The sequence below is a fragment of the Pongo abelii genome, chromosome 1 (genome assembly GCF_028885655.2).
Source record: "Pongo abelii isolate AG06213 chromosome 1, NHGRI_mPonAbe1-v2.0_pri, whole genome shotgun sequence".
In the NCBI taxonomy this organism is placed as follows: Eukaryota; Metazoa; Chordata; class Mammalia; order Primates; family Hominidae; genus Pongo; species Pongo abelii.
This window is the reverse complement of record NC_071985.2, coordinates 201754299-201773127: the sequence shown is the minus strand read 5'-3', so window position 1 is coordinate 201773127 and position 18829 is coordinate 201754299. Positions and strand designations below refer to the sequence as shown.

At 45.1% G+C, this 18829-nt stretch overlaps 1 protein-coding gene across 9 annotated transcripts in view; it reads right to left on the bottom strand.

Annotated features, from left to right (window-relative positions):
* Positions 1–14957, bottom strand: part of SPOCD1 (SPOC domain containing 1) — a 30920-nt gene extending 15963 nt beyond the window's left edge. For 3 of the 9 annotated variants that reach the window (XM_063713666.1, XM_063713656.1, XM_063713660.1), the window contains exon 1: positions 12877–14880. In XM_063713666.1, coding sequence (XP_063569736.1) covers positions 12877–14331 — 1455 coding nt within the window. In that variant the 5' untranslated portion in view covers positions 14332–14880. The other 6 variants (XM_063713662.1, XM_063713663.1, XM_063713665.1 and 3 more) reach the window with 5 other exon arrangements.
* Between the last annotated feature and the right edge of the window lie 3872 nt (positions 14958–18829).

Below are 18829 nucleotides of genomic sequence, written 5' to 3'. Positions count from 1 at the left end.
TTTTTAGATCAGCACTGCCCAACAGAAACATAAGCCACATGTGTACTTTTAAATATTCTGGTAGCCACATTTTAAAAAGTGAAATTAATTTTGTAGTTTATTTAATTCATCATATCCAATATATTGTCATTTCAACATGTAATCAATATGAAAACTTTTTTTTTTTTTTGAGACGGAGTCTCACATTGTTGCCCAGGGTTGGAGTGCAGTGGTGTGATCTCGGATCACTGCAATCTCCACCCTCCGGGTTCAAGCGATTCTCCTGCCTCAGCCTCCTGAGTAGCTTGGATTACAGGTGCCCACCACCACGCCTGGCTAATTTTGTTTGTTTGTTTGTTTTCAGTAGATACAGGGTTTCACTATGTTGGCCAGGATGGTCTCAAACTCCTGACTTCATTATCTGCCCGCCTCAGCCTCCTAAAGTGCTGGGATTACAGGCGTGAGGAACCGCGCCCAGCCATGAACAACTATTAATGAAATGTTTACTTTTTTTTGTACTGAGTCTTTGAAATTCAGTGTATATTTTACACTTACAGTACATCTCAATTTGGACTAACCAAATTTCAAGTGCTCAATAGACACAAGCGGCCAGTGGCTATCAGACTGGATAACTCAGATAAAGACCAACTTCTCAGACCACAATGTCATTAAGTTAGAAGGCAATAAAGACAAAAGCAACAAAATATTACGTTTGGAAATTAAGAAATACACTCTAAGCCGGGCATGGTGGCTCACGCCTGTAATCCCAGCACTTTGGAAGGTCAGGCAGCTGGATCACCTCAGGTCAGGAGTTTGAGACCAGCCTGGCCAACATGGTGAAACTCTATCTCTACTAAAAATACAAAAATTAGCCAGACGTGGTGGCACATGCCTGTGATCTCAGCTACTAGGGAGGCTGAGGCATGAGAATTGCTTGAAGCTGGGAGGTGGAGGCTGCAGTAAGCCAAGATAGCACCACTGCACTCCAGCCTGGGGGATAGAGCCAGACTCTGTCTCAAAAAGGGGAGGGGAGGGGAGGGGGGAAGGGAGGGGGAGGGGAGGGGAAGGGAGGGGGAGGGGAGGGGAGGGGAGGGGAAGGGAGGGGGAGGGGAGGGGAGGGGAGGGGAGGGGAGGGAAGAGGAGGGGGAGGAGAGGGGAAGGGAGGGGGAGGGGACGGGGAGGGGGAGGGGAGGGGGAGGGGACGGGGAGGGGGAGGGGAAGGGGAGGGGGAGGGGAGGAGAAGGGAAGGGACTTTTAAATAACACATAGATCAAAGAAAAATCGTAATTAAAAATGATAAAATATTGAGATTGAATAAGACTGTATGTAAAGTCTATGAATGCAGCAAAAGCAACAATTAAAAGGTTCCTTTATAGCTTTAAATGACTTTATTAGAAAGGAAAAAAGGCAGAAAACTAATGAACTAAGCATAATTTTTAAGACTTTATAAATAGTAGCATAAACTGAACGGAAGGTGACATTGACAACAAACATACAGTAGAGAGGATGAACAAACCAAAAATCGGTTCTTTGAAAAAACTGACAATTCTCTGACAAGACTGATTAAGGAAAAGAGAGGAGGTATAACTAGCTAATATTTGGAATGCATAATTACAAGTGCACAGTCCTTAAAGATAAGAGGCTATTGTGAAATACTATATGCCAACATGCCAATAAATTTGAAAACTCAGATGAAACAAATAGATATCTAGAAAAGTATAACTTACCAAAATTGATTCAAGAGAAAAACAACACTGAATAAACCTATAGCCACAAGATAAATTGAATCAGTAGGTAAGGAAACACCTTCCCTAAAGAGAACATCAGTCCATACTTTTTTTTAACCAGCCATTCTATCAAAATGTCCAAAAAACAAATAATTCCAATCTTAAATACATTATCCCAGAAAATAGAAAACAAAAAGATAATCCACAATTCATTCTATGAAGCTAGCAAAACCCTGATACCAAAATCTCACAAGGGTAGTATGAGAACAAATCATTTCAGGCCAGTTAATTCATCCATTGAAAACCCCAAACAAAATATGAAATTGAATTCAGAAAAGATGAAAAAGATATAGCATTACCAAATTGGGTTTGTTCCAGCAAGGCAATAACTTAATATTTAAAAAAGCTTAATATTAAAAAAAAAAACACTAACTCCTTAAATTAACGAATAAATTCGAGGATAAAAATCATATTATTATCTCAGAAATGGAAAAAACATAAGTGATTAAATGCACTGTGCAATAATAATAATTATAATAATTGCAAATATTGTAATTGTAATAATTGTAATAATAATTGTAAATAATTAGCAAATCAGGAAGAGAAGGGAGTTTCCTTTACCTGATAAAGAGCATCTATATAAATAACATAGCAAGTGTCATACTTAAGGTGAAATGATGACCACATTTCCTTTAAAATCCAGAATAAGTCATGGGTTCCTTGCTATCACCATTTCTATGCAACATTATACTAACAGTCTTAGCTAGCACAGTAAGGAAAGGGAAGGGAAGAGAGATGTAAAGAATTGGAAAGGAAATAACAAAAACTGTCATTTGTCTACATATGATTGTCTACATAGAAAACAAACAAAATTCAAATAGATAAATTATATAGATTAATAAAAGCAAGATTTCTGGATGCAAAATCAATAAACAAAACTCAATTCTGTTTTTACATGGGAGAAAGTGTAGAAATGCAAAACGTATGCAAAGCACAAAACAGGCGGGGCCTGGTGGCTCATGCCTGCAATCCCAGCACTTTGGGAGGCCAAGGCGAGTGGATCACCTGAGGTCAGGAGTTCAAGACCAGCCCAACCAATATGGTGAAACTCCGTCTCTACTAAAAATACAAAAATTACCCGGGCATGGTGGTGGGTGCCTGTAGTCTCAGCTACTTAGGAGGCTGAGACAGGAGAATTGCTTGAACCCAGGAGGCAGAGGTTGCAGTGCGCTGAGATCGCACCACTGTACTCCAGCCTGGGCGACAGAGCAAGACTTCGTCTCAAAAAAAAAAAAAAAAAAATTATATATATATATATACACACACACATATACACACACACATACACATATATATATAAAAAATAGCATCAGTAAATATAAAGTAGTACAAGGAGACATGTACCTTCTGATGGAAAGAACACACTACCAACCCAAGAAGTAGTTCGGGCTAAAAACTGAATCCAATTCTAATCAAGTCTCTAGATTCAACCACCAGTTCACAGCTTAAAGCAAAGACAGAGGAGCATGCTTAACTATACTACAGGGATACAAAAATTACAGGACATTCTAATTTCTTCTTCTTCAAAAGAAAAAAAGACTGCAAGAAAAAACAAGATATGGAGGGAGAACCTATAGTTTAAAAGGCTTAAAAGAAACATCAACCAATCGCAAAGTGTGGACCTTATTTCTATCCTGACTTTAATAAGACAAGTTATAAAAATAAGTTGTTGGCCAGGTGCGGTGGCTCATGCCTGTAATCCCAACACTTTGAGAGACCAAGGTGGGTGGACTGCTTGAGCTCAGGAGTTTGAGACCAGCCTGGAAAACATGGCAAAATCCCATCTCTACAAAAAATACAAAAAATTAACCAGGCGTGGTGGCACATGCCTGTGGTCCCAGCTACTCAGGAGGCTGAGACAGGAGGATCGATTGAGTCCAGGAGGAGGAGGTTGCAGTAAGCTGAGACTGTGCCACTGCACTACAGCCTGGGAAATAGAGCAAAACTGTGTCTCCAAAAAAAACTAATTAATTAATTATTTAAAAATTTGTCATCTTTATGAAACTACTGCAAATTTGGATATTAAATGAATATTTGATGATTTTCAGGCAAGATAAGATAACATATGGTGGCTAGGGTTGGGTGTGAGTACAAAAGGGTTCATTCCAGGGTGTAATCCCAGCACTTTGGGAGGCCCAGGCGGGTGGATCACCTGAGGTCAGGAGTTCGAGACCAGCCTGGCCAACAAGGTGAAACCCCGTCTCTACTAAAAATACAAAACTTAGTCAGGCATGGTGGTGGGCACCTGTAATCCCAGCTGCTTGGGAGGTTGAGGCAGGAGAATCACTTGAACCCGGGCTGCAGAGGTTGCAGTGAGCCGAAATTGCACCACTGCACTCTAGCCTGAGGGACAGAGCAAGAATTGGTCTCAGGAAAAAAAAAAAAAAAAAAAAAAAAAACAGAAAATACTTTAGGACTGCCAAGTGACAGTTTCTCTTCTTGACCAAACTCTAGCCAGGCTCCTCTGAGCCTCCTTCTCAGCTAGGCCTCAACCTTTGTCTATAAAGACTTGAATAAACACTAAAATAGTTTCTAAGAGCTCATGGCCACATCCCTAAGATGACTCTACCCCTCTTAAAGTAGCTGCCTAAGAAAACTCAAGGCTGCCCCCAAAATGTACTGTTTGTTCCAGCCAACACCTGAGGATAGAACCTCTGCCTCCAGTCTCTACCAGAGGATAGAATCCTAACTTTGATAACTGCCGCCTAGAAGACAAAATTGGACTAATTACATTTATACTGACTGACTCTTTGTAATTTTCAGTTCCCTGGCTCTACTGAGCCCTTGCTTGTCCCCCCTCCTCCACTCCTAGATTCTTCCTTTAGAATGCCCAGTTACTTCTGTACAAATCAAAGCTGAGTTCAGTTTAGTTCATGCTGAACTATCTTCCCTATTGCAATCATTATTACTGAAATCTGTCCTTACCATTTTAGCTAGTGTTTGGCTTTGTTTATCTTTGACGCTGTCTATGTGGTCTCTATCACAACTACTCAACCATGCCATTGTAACAGGAACTCAGCCACAGAAAATATGTAAACAAATAGTCCAGCTTATTTACAAAACCAGGTGAGGTAAACCATCCACGGACCATAATTTGCCCTGCTTACAATTCAGTCTACTTTTACATATACTCGAAATTTTCCATAATAAAAAGTTATATATAGATATAGATATCATATCTAGGAATAAATCCTGAAAAGAATGTCAGGCATGGTGGCTCTCGCCTGTAATCCCAGCACTTTGGGAGGCCAAGGTGGACAGATCACATGAGGCCAGGAGTTTGGGAAGAGCCTGGCCAACATGGTGAAACTGCATCTCTACTAAAAATACAAAAATTAGTCAGGCATGGTGGCACATGTCTGTGAGTCCAGCTACCTGGGAGGCTGAGGCACGAGAATTGATTGAACCCAGGAGGTGGAGGTTGCAGTGAGCTGAGCTCACACCACTGCACTCCAGACTGGGCAACAGAGTGAGACCGTCTAAAAAAAAAAAAAAAGTGCAAGATTTTTATGGAGAAAATGTAAAACTGTATTGAAAGACATTAAAGATCAAAATAAATGAATATACTATGTTCATGGATTGGAAGACTCAATATTGTAAAGATGTTAGTTCTCAGCCAGGTGCAGTGGTTCATTCCTGTAATCCCAACACTTTGGGAGGCCAAGGCAGGCAGATCACTTGAGCCTAGGAGTTCAAGATCACCCTGGGCAACATAGTGAGACCCCATCTCTTAAAAAAAAAAGTCAGTTCTCCTCAAACTGATTTATAGTTTCAATATGTTTCCAATCAAGATCTCAATCAGTGTGTGGGGTGTGTGTGTGTGTGTGTGTGTGTGTGGTGTGTGTGGGTGTCTGGAAATTGACAAGCTGATTGTAATACATGAAAAAGCAGAAGAATGTAAGAGTGAAGATCCTCTTGACAAAAACAAAGTTGGAAGACTTGTCTCACCAACTATCAAGAATTATTAATAAGCTACTATAATTAAGATTATGTAATATTAACAAAGGGAAAGCCAATTTGAACAAGATGAGTGTAGAGACCAGAAATCAATCTCACATATACGGAAACTTGACTTACGGCAGAGCTGGCATTGCATGTAAATGGGGAAGGACAGAATTTTCAGCAAACGGTGTTGGAACAATTGGGTATCCATACAAAAAATTAAATTAGATCCCTGCCCCCTATCATTCACAAAAGTCAATTCCAGGTAGATTACAGACCTAAATGTGAAAGGCAAAACAACACAATATATGAGAACTTCATCACTACCTTAAGATAGGAAATGAATTCTTTAAAAATACTTCTAAAACAAACTATAAATAACGGATAAAGTTGGATATTTTAAAATTAAGAATTACTTCAGCAATTTCACTTCTGGGTATATACACAAAAAAGAATTTAAAGCAGGGATTGAAACAGATATTTGTACACCAATGTTTTTAGCAACATAATTCACAATACCCAAAAGGTGAAAACCATCCAAGTGTCCATTGATAGAAGAATACAATGGAATGTTATTCATCCTCAACAAGGAATGAAATTCTGATACACACTACAATGTGGGTGAGCCTTGAAAACAGTATGCTAAGTGAAAGAAGCCAGTCATAAAAGGACAATTATTTAGTGATTCCATTTAAGTGAGGTACCTAGAGGAGTCAAATTCATAGAGACAGAAAGTAGAATGGTGGGTATCAGGGGTGGGGGGAGGGAAATGGGGGGTTATTGTTTAATAGGTACAGAGTTTCAGTTTGCGGTGAGGAAAACGTTCTGGAGATGGATTTTGGTGATGACTGCACAACAATGTGAATGTACTTAATGCCACTGAACTGTACACTTAAAAATTGTTAAAATGGTAAATTTTAAGTTATGTATACACTTTACCACAATTTTTAAAAATTAAGAATTGCTGCTCATCAACAGATACCATAAAGAAAGCAAAATTATAAGCCACACTCTAGGAGAATGTATTTGCAAAATACATAAGCAACAAAGGAGTACTATCCAGAATAGATAAAGAATTCTGGCCAGGCGTGGTGACTCACGCCTGTAATCCAGAGGCCAAGTTGGGCAGATCATGAGGTCAAGAGATCAAGACCATCCTGGCCAACATTATGAAACTCTGTCTCTACTAAAAATACAAAAATTAGCTGGGCATGGTGGCACGTGCCAGTAGTCCCAGCTACTTGGGAGGCTGAGGCAGAAGAATCGCTTAAAACCCAAGAGGCGGAAGTTGCAGTGAGCTGAGATCGTGCCACTGCACTCCAGCCTGGCGACACAGTGAGACTCCATCTCAAAAAAAATATTTTTTTTTAGCCGGGCGCGGTAGCTCACACCTGTAATCCTAGCACTTTGGGAGGCTGAGGTCGGAGGATCACTTGAGGTCAGGATTTCGAAACCAGCCTGGCCAACATGGTGAAACCCCATCTCTACCAAAAATACAAAAAAAATCTAGCCAAGCGTGGTGGTGGGCACCTCTAATCCCAGCTACTCAGGAGGCTGAGGCAGGAGAATCACTTGAACCCAGGAGGCAGAGGTTGCAGTGAACCAAGATCACGCCATTGCACTCCAGCCTGAGCAACAAGAGCAAAACTCTATCTCAAAAAAAAAGAAGGCCGGGCCCGGTAGCTCATGCCTGTAATCCCAGCACTTTGGGAGGCCGAGGCAGATGGATCACGAGGTCAAGAGATCGAGACCATCCTGGCCAACATGGTGAAACCCCATCTCTACTAAAAATAAAAAAGGTGTGGTGGCGGGGCGCACCTGTAGTCCCAGCTACTTGGGAGGTTGAGGCAGGAGAATTTCTTGAACCCGGGAGGCAGAGGGTGCAGTGAGCCACGATCACGCCACTGCACTCCAGCCTGGCAACAGAGCGAGACTCTGTCTCAAAAAAAAAAAAAGAAAAGAAAGAAAACTTTTTAATTAGCCAGCCATGCATGGTGGCACTGGCCTGTAGTCCCAGCTACTCAGGAGTCTGAAGCAGGAGGATTTCTGGAGCCCTGGAGTTCAAGGCTGCAGTGAACTATGTCACCCAGCCTGGGTGACAGAGCAGACCCTGTCGCTAACAAAAAATTTAAAAAATGGCCAGGCGCAGTGGCTCACACCTGTAATCCCAGCCTGACCAACATGGTGAAGCCTTGTCTCTACTAAAAATACAAAAATAATTAGCTGGGCATAGTGGCGGGCACCTGTAATCCCAGTTACTTGGGAAGCTGAGGCAGCAGAATCGCTTGAACCTGGGAGGGGGAGGTTGCAGTGAGCTGAGATCACGCCACTGTACTCCAGCCAAAAAACTTTTTTAAGAAAAGACTTAACAAGAATAACCAAAATGCATGAAAAGATGCTCCTTAGTAAGAGGGCAGTGAAAATTAAAACAACATTGAGACACCACAGCATATCTCCATTTCAGCAAAAACCCTAAGTCTGGTACCATCAAGGGCTGGTGAAGAGGTGAAGTCACCGGAACATTCATACACTGCTGATGGGGGTGTATACTATTTCAACCACTTTAGAAAACATCTGGCACCATTTAAGTTGAAGATATAACCTAGCAATTCCACCCCAGAAAATATTCCCTGGAGATACTCTTGCCCATATGTACCAAAAACCATACAAAACTATCACAGCAGCACCATATGTAGCAGGAAAAAAAAAAAAAAAAAAAAAAAAACACCAAATGTCCACACGGAGTCAACAAATAAATAAATTGGGGCATATTCATGCAATGGGGATACTTGGTGCCAACACTTAGGAACTGTGTGATCTTGGGAAAGTTACTTAATCTCTCTGTGCCTCAGTTTTCTCATCAGTAGCATGAGGATAATACCAGTATTTACCTCATGGTGTTGGGGCAAGGATCATTATCATTATTCGAGACTCTTAGAATAGTGCCTGGAACAGAACAAGCTCTCTCTATAAATGCCTGTGTTGATAAAGTTCCTTGGTCCCTGCCCTGGAGAAAGGCCATCCTGACACTCGACCACCCTGCAGGCTCTCCATTTCCATTCAAGCTGGCCTCTCCCACCTGGCTCCTGTCCCACCTGTAACCCCCACCCTCTACTCCTGCGACACTCCAAGCTGCCTCTTGCAATGCAGCTCTGCAGAGCACTGCCCTCTTCCTAGCAAGCCTCTCCTACTTTCTCACCTGCTGAACATCTCCTTCCCTTGCCCAGACTCAGTTCAGACAGCCCCCTCCTCTGCCCTCTCCTCCCCTCTGAACATCCACGGTCCACTGGGCTTCAGTCTGTATTTCAATTCTCCGGTTAGCGGCTTTCTCCTCCCACTAGACTGTAAGATCCCTGGACGAGCCCCGCTCCTTGTTCAACAAATTATAATAAAGCCCCGTGAACAGTCAAGTTATGCAGGACTGGAGTCAAACCCTGGCTCGGCCACTTACTCACGATGTGCCCCGAGTGAGTCACTTAACTTCTCGGAAGCCCAGTTTTCTTACTTAGTAAAATGGGGATATTAGTGTTGACTTTTTTTTTTTTTTTTGAGACAGGGTCTCACTCTGTTGCCCAGGCTGGAAGGCAGCAGCACCAGCACAGCCTACTATAGCCTTGACCTCCTGGAATCAGGTGATCTTGTCACCTCAATCTCCCGGGTAGCTGGAACTACAGGCACAAGCCACCATGCCCAGCTAATTTTTGTATTTTTTCTACAGACAGGGTTTTGCCACATTGCCCAGGCTGGTCTCCTGAGCTCAAGCAATCCACCCGCCTTGGCCTCCCAAAGTGCTGAGACTACAGGTGTGAGCCACCATGCCTGGCCGACATTGACCTTTAATGGTTAATGTAAGGATTAAATGAGATGACATACTTGAAGCGCTCAGTCTATAGTAGGCACACTAATATAAATGAAACGAGCTCCTCTTAGGCTGCTCATCTGTTAGGAAGACACGCTCCTCCTTCAGTCACTTCTTGACACTTTGCAGCTACAGATAGCATACCTTGAACCAGGGATTCTGGGTCAGGCCAGAGGAGCTGTGTGCCTCTCTGGTTATGACTGGTGGAATGCGAGCAGCCCGGGTTCACTGGCAGAGCTGCCCCCCCACACACATACCCACTGCTATCCCACCCACAGAGCAGCTCCAAACCTCACTGGCTACTGTGGGGCCCAGGACGGACAAGAGAATGGCATCCAGTCCCCCTCCCATCTCTCTTCCAAGAGTCTCTGGTTCATTCCAGAAGAATACAACACGGCCAGCCTCTGATATCAGACTCCTGGCAGTTCTGGGGCCCAGTTCATTCTCCCCACTTCACAGAGGAGGCAACTCAGATTCAGAGAAGAGACATTTCTAAATGTCTAAAGTCTTCTTGCAGCCAGGCGCAGCGGCTCACGCCTGTAATCCCAGCACTTTGGAAGGCCGACGCAGCAGATCACCTGAGGTCAGGAGTTCGAGACCAGCCTGGCCAACATAGTGAAATCCTGCCTCTACTAAAAACACAAAAATTAGCTGAGCCTGGTGGCCCACACCTGTAGTCCCAGCTACTCAGGGGAATCCCTTGAAACCAGGAGGCAAAGGTTGTGGTGAGTCAAGATTGTGCCACTGCACTCCAGCCTGGGTGACAGGGCGAGACTCCCATCTTAAAAAAGAATTAAATTTTAAAAAAAAAAGTCTTCTTGCCACTGAGCTTAAGAAAGGAAAAAAAAAAGTTAAACTCATCTAAATGTCTGAAGACAGTTCTAAAGTCACCCTGTACCCTGTAGTAAGAGGCAGAGCTTGACCTTGAACCTGTCTGCCCCTGCCACAAGCCAGGCTGTCTCCAGGGGAAGGTGCTAAGGCCCTAAATGGGGCTCCAGACCAGCCGGGCACTGTGCCCCCCACTGCCCAGGTCCCACTCAGCCCTGTACACAACCACCCGCCTGTCCCTGTTATAGCCCAGACTCAATTTTTCTCCCGCAGCCGGTACTGGTTGTCATGGCAACGAGTTGTTTGGAAAGCTGTGGGATGATGGGCTGTGCCGCAGAGTCAAGGATGGAGCCTGGAGGAGCCAGCAGTCGTAGGCTGCTTCCAGTCAAGCCAGGCAGGAAGCTGGCTCCACCACCGCATTCAAACCAGCCCCCTTAAAGGCTGCAGACCCAGGAATCCCAATTCTGGGCATCTGGTCCAAATAAATCATGTGAAGAAGGGAGGAGCCAGACGCACAAGGATGGTCACCCCTGCATTACTTACAGTAGGACGAAATTGCTTATGTCACTAACAGGTAACCTATTTGAGTATTTTTCTTGCACCAAGCACTATGTTAAATGCCAAACATGTGTCATCTCATTTCAACCTCACCACCTCCCTAGGAGGTAAGCACTCTTCATACCCACATTTTGCAGATGAGAGAATTACACTTGAAAAAGTGAAGCCACTCACCTCGGTTGTTCAGATAGTGGCAAAGTCAGGATTGAATGTTAGCCTATTGGTCTCCAGGGCTCATGCTCCTAACTACACTACAGTGGTTGGAAATGAGAAGAGGAAGTACCTGCCCTCATCCTGACAGCACCTGTGCCTGTGACAAATACATCCATAGACAGTTATGACGCAGGGCTCAGGAAAAGATCAAATTCGGCAGAGCAAGGTGAACCCACTGGGAAAGATCTTCAAATACTACAGAACTTACAAAACCAAGCAAAGTCCTGGAACAATACGGCATAATAGGAGCCTATTTATAGATAAAAAGGCTTGATGCATAGTGGAAAACAGCTCACTGGTTCTATTTTACTAATTGGCTGTTTGGCCTTGAGTACTCATGTCACCTCTCAGAGCCTCAGTGTTCAGATCAGTGAAATGGGTATATGTCAATAGAGTCTATCTCATAGGCTTGTTACAAAGATTGCAGATAAAGTGCTTAGCACAATATCCAGCATATGTTAAGCAAGCCAGATGCTGTTACGACTGTGCCGATAACACAGAAAATACACAGAGAAGGCAGTGCAGTGAGCTCTCAAGACAGACCGCCTAGGCTTGTACCCTTGCTCCCATTCACCAGTTGGGTCTGTAACCTCACCTCCATGGACGTCATGTGAAGATTAAATCAAAAACATCTAGCACATCATGCATATTCAATAAACGTGATGAAAATCCAACAATGTGAGAAATATACACCAAAAACAAGTAGAGTCTTCTTCTGCCTTTGGTGTATAAATGTTAGCTATGATTATTAATAAAATGATGATGATCATAAGCAAAAGAACAAAGGAAAGGGAAGTGGTGATATAGGGAACATGGCTGGGCACTGACTCCCTAGCTATGTGAGCCTGGAGAATATTATTAACCCTCCGAGCCTCAGTTTCCCCATCTGGTTATATGGGGCTAACGCCTATCTTACAAGGTAACTGTGAACACTAAAGGAAAAGCAAATTTAACACGAATTAAGCAATTTACCTTGCGCCTTGTGCTGTGCTAGGCACCTTTTTTTTGTTTGTTTGTTTTTTGGTTTTGTTTTTTTTTTTTTTAGACAGAGTCTTGCTCTGTCACCAGGCTGGAGTACAGTGGCGCGATCTCAGCTCACTGCAACCTCCGCTTCCCAGGTTCAAGTGATTCTCCTGCCTCAGCCTCCAGAGTAGCTGGAACAGGCACATGCCACCACGCCCAGCTAATTTTTGTATTTTTAGTAGAGACAGGGTTTCACCATGTTGGCCAGGATGGTCTTGATCTCTTGACCTCATGATCTGCCTGCCTCCGCCTCCCAAAGTGCTGGGATTACAGGCGTGAGCCACTGCACCAGGCCTAGGCACATTATTTTATACCATAATCTCATTTAATCCTTGAAACAACCCCATGAAGCTGCAATTAGTATCCTTTTTTTACAATGAGGAAACCTAGACAGGTTAAGAAAACATCCCACAGTCACTCAGCTAGGAAGTGGGCAGAGGCAAGATTCGAACCCAGGACTCACTGACTCCAAAAGATAATGACCCCTCACAAGGATTCAGCGAATGTAGTTTATTTTCTCTTTCCCGGTTTGTGGGCCTCATTTTACCCAGTTTAGTTAATAGGGATGTGAGAGAGAATGTTCATGAAGCGCCCATCTAGCTTAGCTTTATTAAATTCCACCGCCAAGTATGGTATTGAGAAACATGGCCAGGCCCTTCCTATCCCAAACTCTCAGACTCAGCTCACCAGTCTGGAGCAGCCTCCTGGGCTGGGTTCCTCTGGCCTGTCCTGGTGGGAGTTGTCTGAGCTTCTGTCTGCGCCCTGGTCTTGGGCACAGGGCACTGAACCTTTCTTCAGGTTCTTGGTGCCCTTGGATCTTCTCTGCTCCACGAATGGGCCTGAGCAGGCCCTGCTGGCTTCAGTATCCAGGGAGGAGCTGAGGCCGCCCAAGGGCTCCCGGGAGCTGGCACAGGTGTCAGCGGGGGCAGCGAGTCCTTGCTCCAGCCTTCCCCTGGAAGCTGGCTGAGCCTTGGCCTCCAGCTCCTGCTGGTCCTGAGCTGGAGCCCGGCCTTCATCGCTGCCAGCCCGCATGACACACACAGCTTCTTGCTGCTCTGCAGAGGCCTGTGCTGACGTCCCCAGGCAGAGAGCTGCGCTCTGTGGAGGAGCCTGTGCAGCTGAACTGAGGGACTCCCCTCCACTGGACACTGGGAACCCGACAGGGCCACAGGGGCTGCCTGGCTGGGCCCCATGCCCTGCAGTGGGCACATATCCAAATTTCTCAGTCCCTGAGGCACATCCTGCCCCACGTCCACCTGGCTCTCCAGGCCCAGACCCAGTGTCTTTTGGAGAGGGAGGTCTGCAGGGGCCTCCCAAGGACTCCAGGTCAGCAACTTGGGCAGGGTCTCCCACAGACAAGAGGTTGTCCCCACGAGGGCTCTGATCAAGCCACAGGAAGCCACCAGCCCCTTTCCCACAGTCTGAATGAGCCCCTTGCTTCCTCCATTTCTTTCTTACCCTCACAGGGACTGGGCCTGGTGAGGATGTCAGGTGCCTTCCAGGGGGCTCCTCTTTGCTGAGTGTGGGGCTTCTTCTGTCACACCCTGGAGAACTCATTCCACCATCTCTGGCTTCCCTGGGCCTGGGGCAGCTCACCTCCTCCACCCCTGTAAGCCTCTCCCTGCAGACCAGAGCTCTGTCTGGGAGACCAGCAGACCTGCTACAAAGTTTCCTGGGGCAACTGTCATCTAAGATGTCACACAGAGAAACCTGGAGCCTCTTGGAGGTCAGAGCTCTCTCCTGAGCAGGCACCGAGGGCAGCTGCATGTGGAGCCCAGGACCTGGCATCGAGCCCCGGCTCTGTCCCACAGCTAGCAGCTCCAAGACCCCTGGCCGGACCTCAGCAGCACCCGCAGCCCAGGAGCTGGCACCTCGACGGGCCTCCTTCCTGGGGATCTTCCTTCTGCTGCCAGCCCTGACTCCGGGCCCAGAGCTTGCTCCCGGCCCATCTGGTGCCAGGCCTGGCGTGGAGCTGGCTCCTTCCATGTTCTGTAAAAGCTCACAGTTGTGTTGGGGACTGAGCACAGGGTCTCCTGTGCTGGGGCCTTCTACGTCCCCTGCCTGGGACATGTCTGTCCACCTACCTGGGCCAAAAGCACAACACGGGCCCTGTGTGGAGACAGAAAGAGGAGACTTTGTCATGGAGAATCCGACCTGTCAGCCCGTTCAGTGGGAACTGGGAGGAGCCCCTCTTCCAGCCAGCGCTCCCAGACCCTTCCACTCCTGAGGCCTAGGGGTGAGCACTCCAGGGAGGGGAGCACCTAGCAGGAGCTGGTGTCCTGGGTGAGGGTGGAGAGGCCTGCCTCCAAACAGGGCCGAGCTACGGTGGCCTCCAGGGTCTTCTTTTCTCTGAGAGTTCACGAATTCGCTTAAATGGGACCTAATAAGATACCATTTATTTATGACTTACGTGCTTATTTCATTTCATACTGGCAGCCACAGGTGAGGACACTGAGATTCTGAGATGTTAAGACACTCACCCAAGGAAGCACAGGAAACGGAAGGGCCAGGAGTCTCTCTCCCAGTTCTCACACTCCGCAAGGAGCAGATACTGAACGGGGTTCGTGCCCATAACCCTTCCCGTCTCTCTCCCATCGGTCCCGTTCTGAAAGGCGCCCCACCCAGGTTCCCAAGCCTTACTGGGACAGTCCCCCAGCATCCAAGAAATCCGGGCCCCATCGGTCGCGTCGCTCTCACCTGGGCTTCCCTGGGTTTTCCCTCCTGGGGTTCCACCCACTAGCTGAAAAGGAGCTGGGATCACGTGATGCGGGGGAGGGAGGCCCTTGCTGAGGGATAGGGGCGGAGTCCCTGATGATGCGCAAAGAGCTGCTCCCCAGGCGTGCTGGCGTTCCTGCCCCGGCAGAGGGCGCCCTCTTCCTCCTGAGGGCTTCCTGGAGGAGGTGCCAATCCTGGCTCCCAAGCAGAGGTAGGTGGGTGCATGGGGCAGCGAGGGGCCTTGGCTGCCTGCCTGAGAGTTGAACTTGATCCTACCGCAATAGTCCCTGAGCCAGTAGGACAATGTCAGAATTATCTAGATTTTTTGCCTAATTTTATTTTATTTTATTTTTAAACTTTTATTTTAGGGTCAGAGGTCCATATGCAGGTTTTTAATATAGGTAAACTTGTGTCACGGGGGTTGTTGTACAGATTATTTCGTCACCCAGTTATCAAGCCTAGCACCCAATATTTATTTTTTCTTATCCTCTACTGCCTCCCACCTTCCACCCTCAAGCAGGCCCCAGTGTCTGTTGTTTCCCTCTTTCTGTCCATGTGTTCTCATCATTTAGCTCCCACTTATAAGTGAGAACATGCAATATTTGGTTTTTCCGTTCCTGCATTAGTTTGCTAAGGATAATGGCCTCCAGCTCCATCCACGTTCCTGCAAAGGACATGATCTCATTCTTTTTTATGGCTGCATAGTATTCCATTGTGTATATGTACCACATTTTCTTTAGCCAGTCTGCCATTGATGGGCATTTAGGTTGATTCCACGTCTTTGCTATTGTGAATAGTGCTTGCCTAATTTAAAAAGAAAATCTCAAATATAATTATATAATTTATGTAGATGGAAATGCAGATTCAATTCCAATAGAAGGTTAGAAATAAAAAGTTTAAAGCTATCTCTCGTTTCCCAATCCCCCAACTCCTGGAAACAACTGTGTTTTGTTTTTTGTTTTTTACCATGTTTGTTGTCATGTTAATTTTTTAAATTTCATAACTGTGAATAATATACTCATACCTCTATTACTTGATTTATTAATTTTAACTGTGTCTGTTGTATCTGTTGACTTCCTGCTGTGGTGATTTTATTAACCACCCTTTCCCCCTTTCTCTTCCGTTTTTCATATATATATATATATATATATATATATATATATATATATATATACTTTTTTTTTTTTTTTGAAACGGCGTCTCGCTCTGTCGCCCAGGCTGGAGTGCAGTGGCACAGTCTCAGCTCACTATAACCTCTGCCTCCCGGGGTCAAGCGATTCTCCTACCTCAGCCTCCCAAGCAGCTGGGATTACAGGCACGTGCCACCATGCCCTGCTAATTTTTGCATTTTTAGTAAAGACAGGGTTTCACCATGCTGGCCAAGCTGGTCTCAAACTCCTGACCTCGTGATCCACCCACCTCAGCCTCCCAAAGTGCTGGGATTACAAGCATTAGCCACCGTGCCTGGCCCTCTTTTTTATATTTATATTTTAAATTTTACTATTGGTTTCTGTTATCACTTTGAATAATATTCTTAAATGTCTGTTTCTTCTGTATATTGTATCTCTTGACTCTTCTCTGTGTGAAATGGATAATTTCCCTTGATGTCCCCTCCCTGCTTCTGCCATTATCCATGAACTAAGCTTTTATTTTTGTATCGCTGAGGTTTATAGCATTTACATTCTGTTCGGTAAGGATAATTCAGTTTACCATTGTTTACCTGTAGATTGATTCTTAACACTGAAAACCAAATGACATTTATAATGTTATGATTATGTAAATAGTTTTACTGCAGAAACAGGGGTGTTTGGCTTTTTTTTTGAGATAGGGTCTGGCTCTGTCACTCAGGCTGGGTTGCGGTAGTATAATCATAGCTCACTGCAGCTTCGACCTCCCGGGCTCAAGTGATATTCCCATCTCAGCCTCCTGAGTAGCTGGTACTACAGGCATGCACCGCCATGCCCAGCTAATTTTTTTTTTTATTTTTGGTGGAGACAAGGTCTCACTATGTGGCCCAGACTGGTCTCGAACTCCTGAGCTCAAGCGATCCTCCCATCTTGGCCTGGGATTACAGGCGTGAGCCACTGCACCCGGCCAGAACCAGGGATTTGATAAGTCTGATTGCGAGGGAGATGGAATTCCCTGGCACTAAACCTGTGCCAGGTGAGACTGTGAGAACCTTCCAGGCCAATGGAATACTAAACCACAGTTAGGCTCAATAAATTAGATCTATATATCAACATGAATGTATCTCAATGACGTAATGTGGAATTTTAAAAACAGCATAATATGAATAACAAGGGAAACCGAGTCTGGAGTACACGGGAACTCCCAGTACTAATCTTCAGATTTTTCTGTAGGTCTAAAACTATTCTAAAAAACAAAGTTTATTACAAAAAACAAACCAAGCTATTGGGCAATCCATGTTGAAAACTGTCATGATCTGGCAGTCAGAGTCATAGATAAGGTAAGCATAGAGACTGGATGTCACCAATGACCAAAATTACTGCTCTAAGGAAATAGTTTTTGTAAATGAGAAGCCCTCCCTCTAAGGAATGTCTTGGTCATGATGGCAGAAAGTTGACCAGGTTCCCTAAGACCAGTGAACCAAGCCATTCTGGTCCATTTGGGTAATGGAAGTCTCTCCACATTGGGCAGAGAAAAGGGGAGTGGAGATGTTGTCAGTACCACATGGTATAGAGATAAAGAATGGCTAACACTTACGTAGTGCTGTTTTGAGCCAGGGACTGGTCTAAATGCTTTACCTATATTAATCCTGTATTTGCCTATATTAATTTACCTATATTAATCCTTCCATCAAGTCTGTGAGGTAAGAACTGTTATTATCCTTATTTGACAGATGAGAAAATAGGCAAAGACAGATTAAGTCATTTGCTCAAGATTAGCAAGTACTGGTTTTAGAAGCCAGCCAGTCTCTGGCCAGTTTCTCTATCTCCTGATATTCTATTTATTTATTTATTTATTGTTTTGTTTTGTTTTTTTGAGACAGTCTCACTCTATCACCCAGACTGGAGTGCAGCGGCATGATCTCGACTCACTGCAACCTCCACCTCCCGGGTTCAAGCGATTCTTCTACCTCAGCCTCCGGAGTAGCTGGGATTACAGGCGCCTGCCACCACACCCAGCTGATTTTTGTGTTTTAAGTAGAGATGAGGTTTCACTATGTTGGCCAGCCTGGTCTCAAAATCCTGACCTCAAGTGATCTGCCCATATCGGCCTCTCAAAGTGCTGAGATTACAGGTGTGAGCCACTGGGCCTGGCCTTTCTCCTGGTATTCTAAAATGTCTCATTGCCATAAAAAAAATAAAGTAAGGTTTTGCCCGGGTTTTGGCCTAATGCTATTTGCCTCATCATTAGCTGTTTGCTCCATTGACTCATGACAGCACCTCTGCGATATGCCTGGTTCCCATTAAAGAATGCAATTTATTTCTTGGCTTTCTTTTTTTTTTTTTTTTTGAGATGGAGTTTCTCTCTTGTTGCCCAGGCTGGAGTGCCGTGGTGGGATCTTGGTTCACTGCAACCTTCGCCTCCTGGATTCAAACGATTCCCCTGCCTCAACCTCCCAAGTAGCTGGGATTACAGGTATCCACCACCATGCCCGGCTAATTTTTTGTATTATTAGTAGAGATGAGGTTTCACCATGTTGGCCAGGCTGGTCTCAAACTCCTGACCTCAGGTAATCCACCTGCCTCGGCCTCCCAAAGTGCTGGGATTACAGGCGTGAACCACCACGCTTGGCCTATTTATTGGCTTTTTTTCTCTTCCATTGATCGATTTGTCTATTCTTGATCAATATTGTTTTAGTTCTATGGTTTTGTGATAAATATTGCTATCTAGGGAGCAAGCTCCACCCCCTCAACTTGGTTTCAATTTTTTATAATCGTCTTAGCTAACTGTATACTGT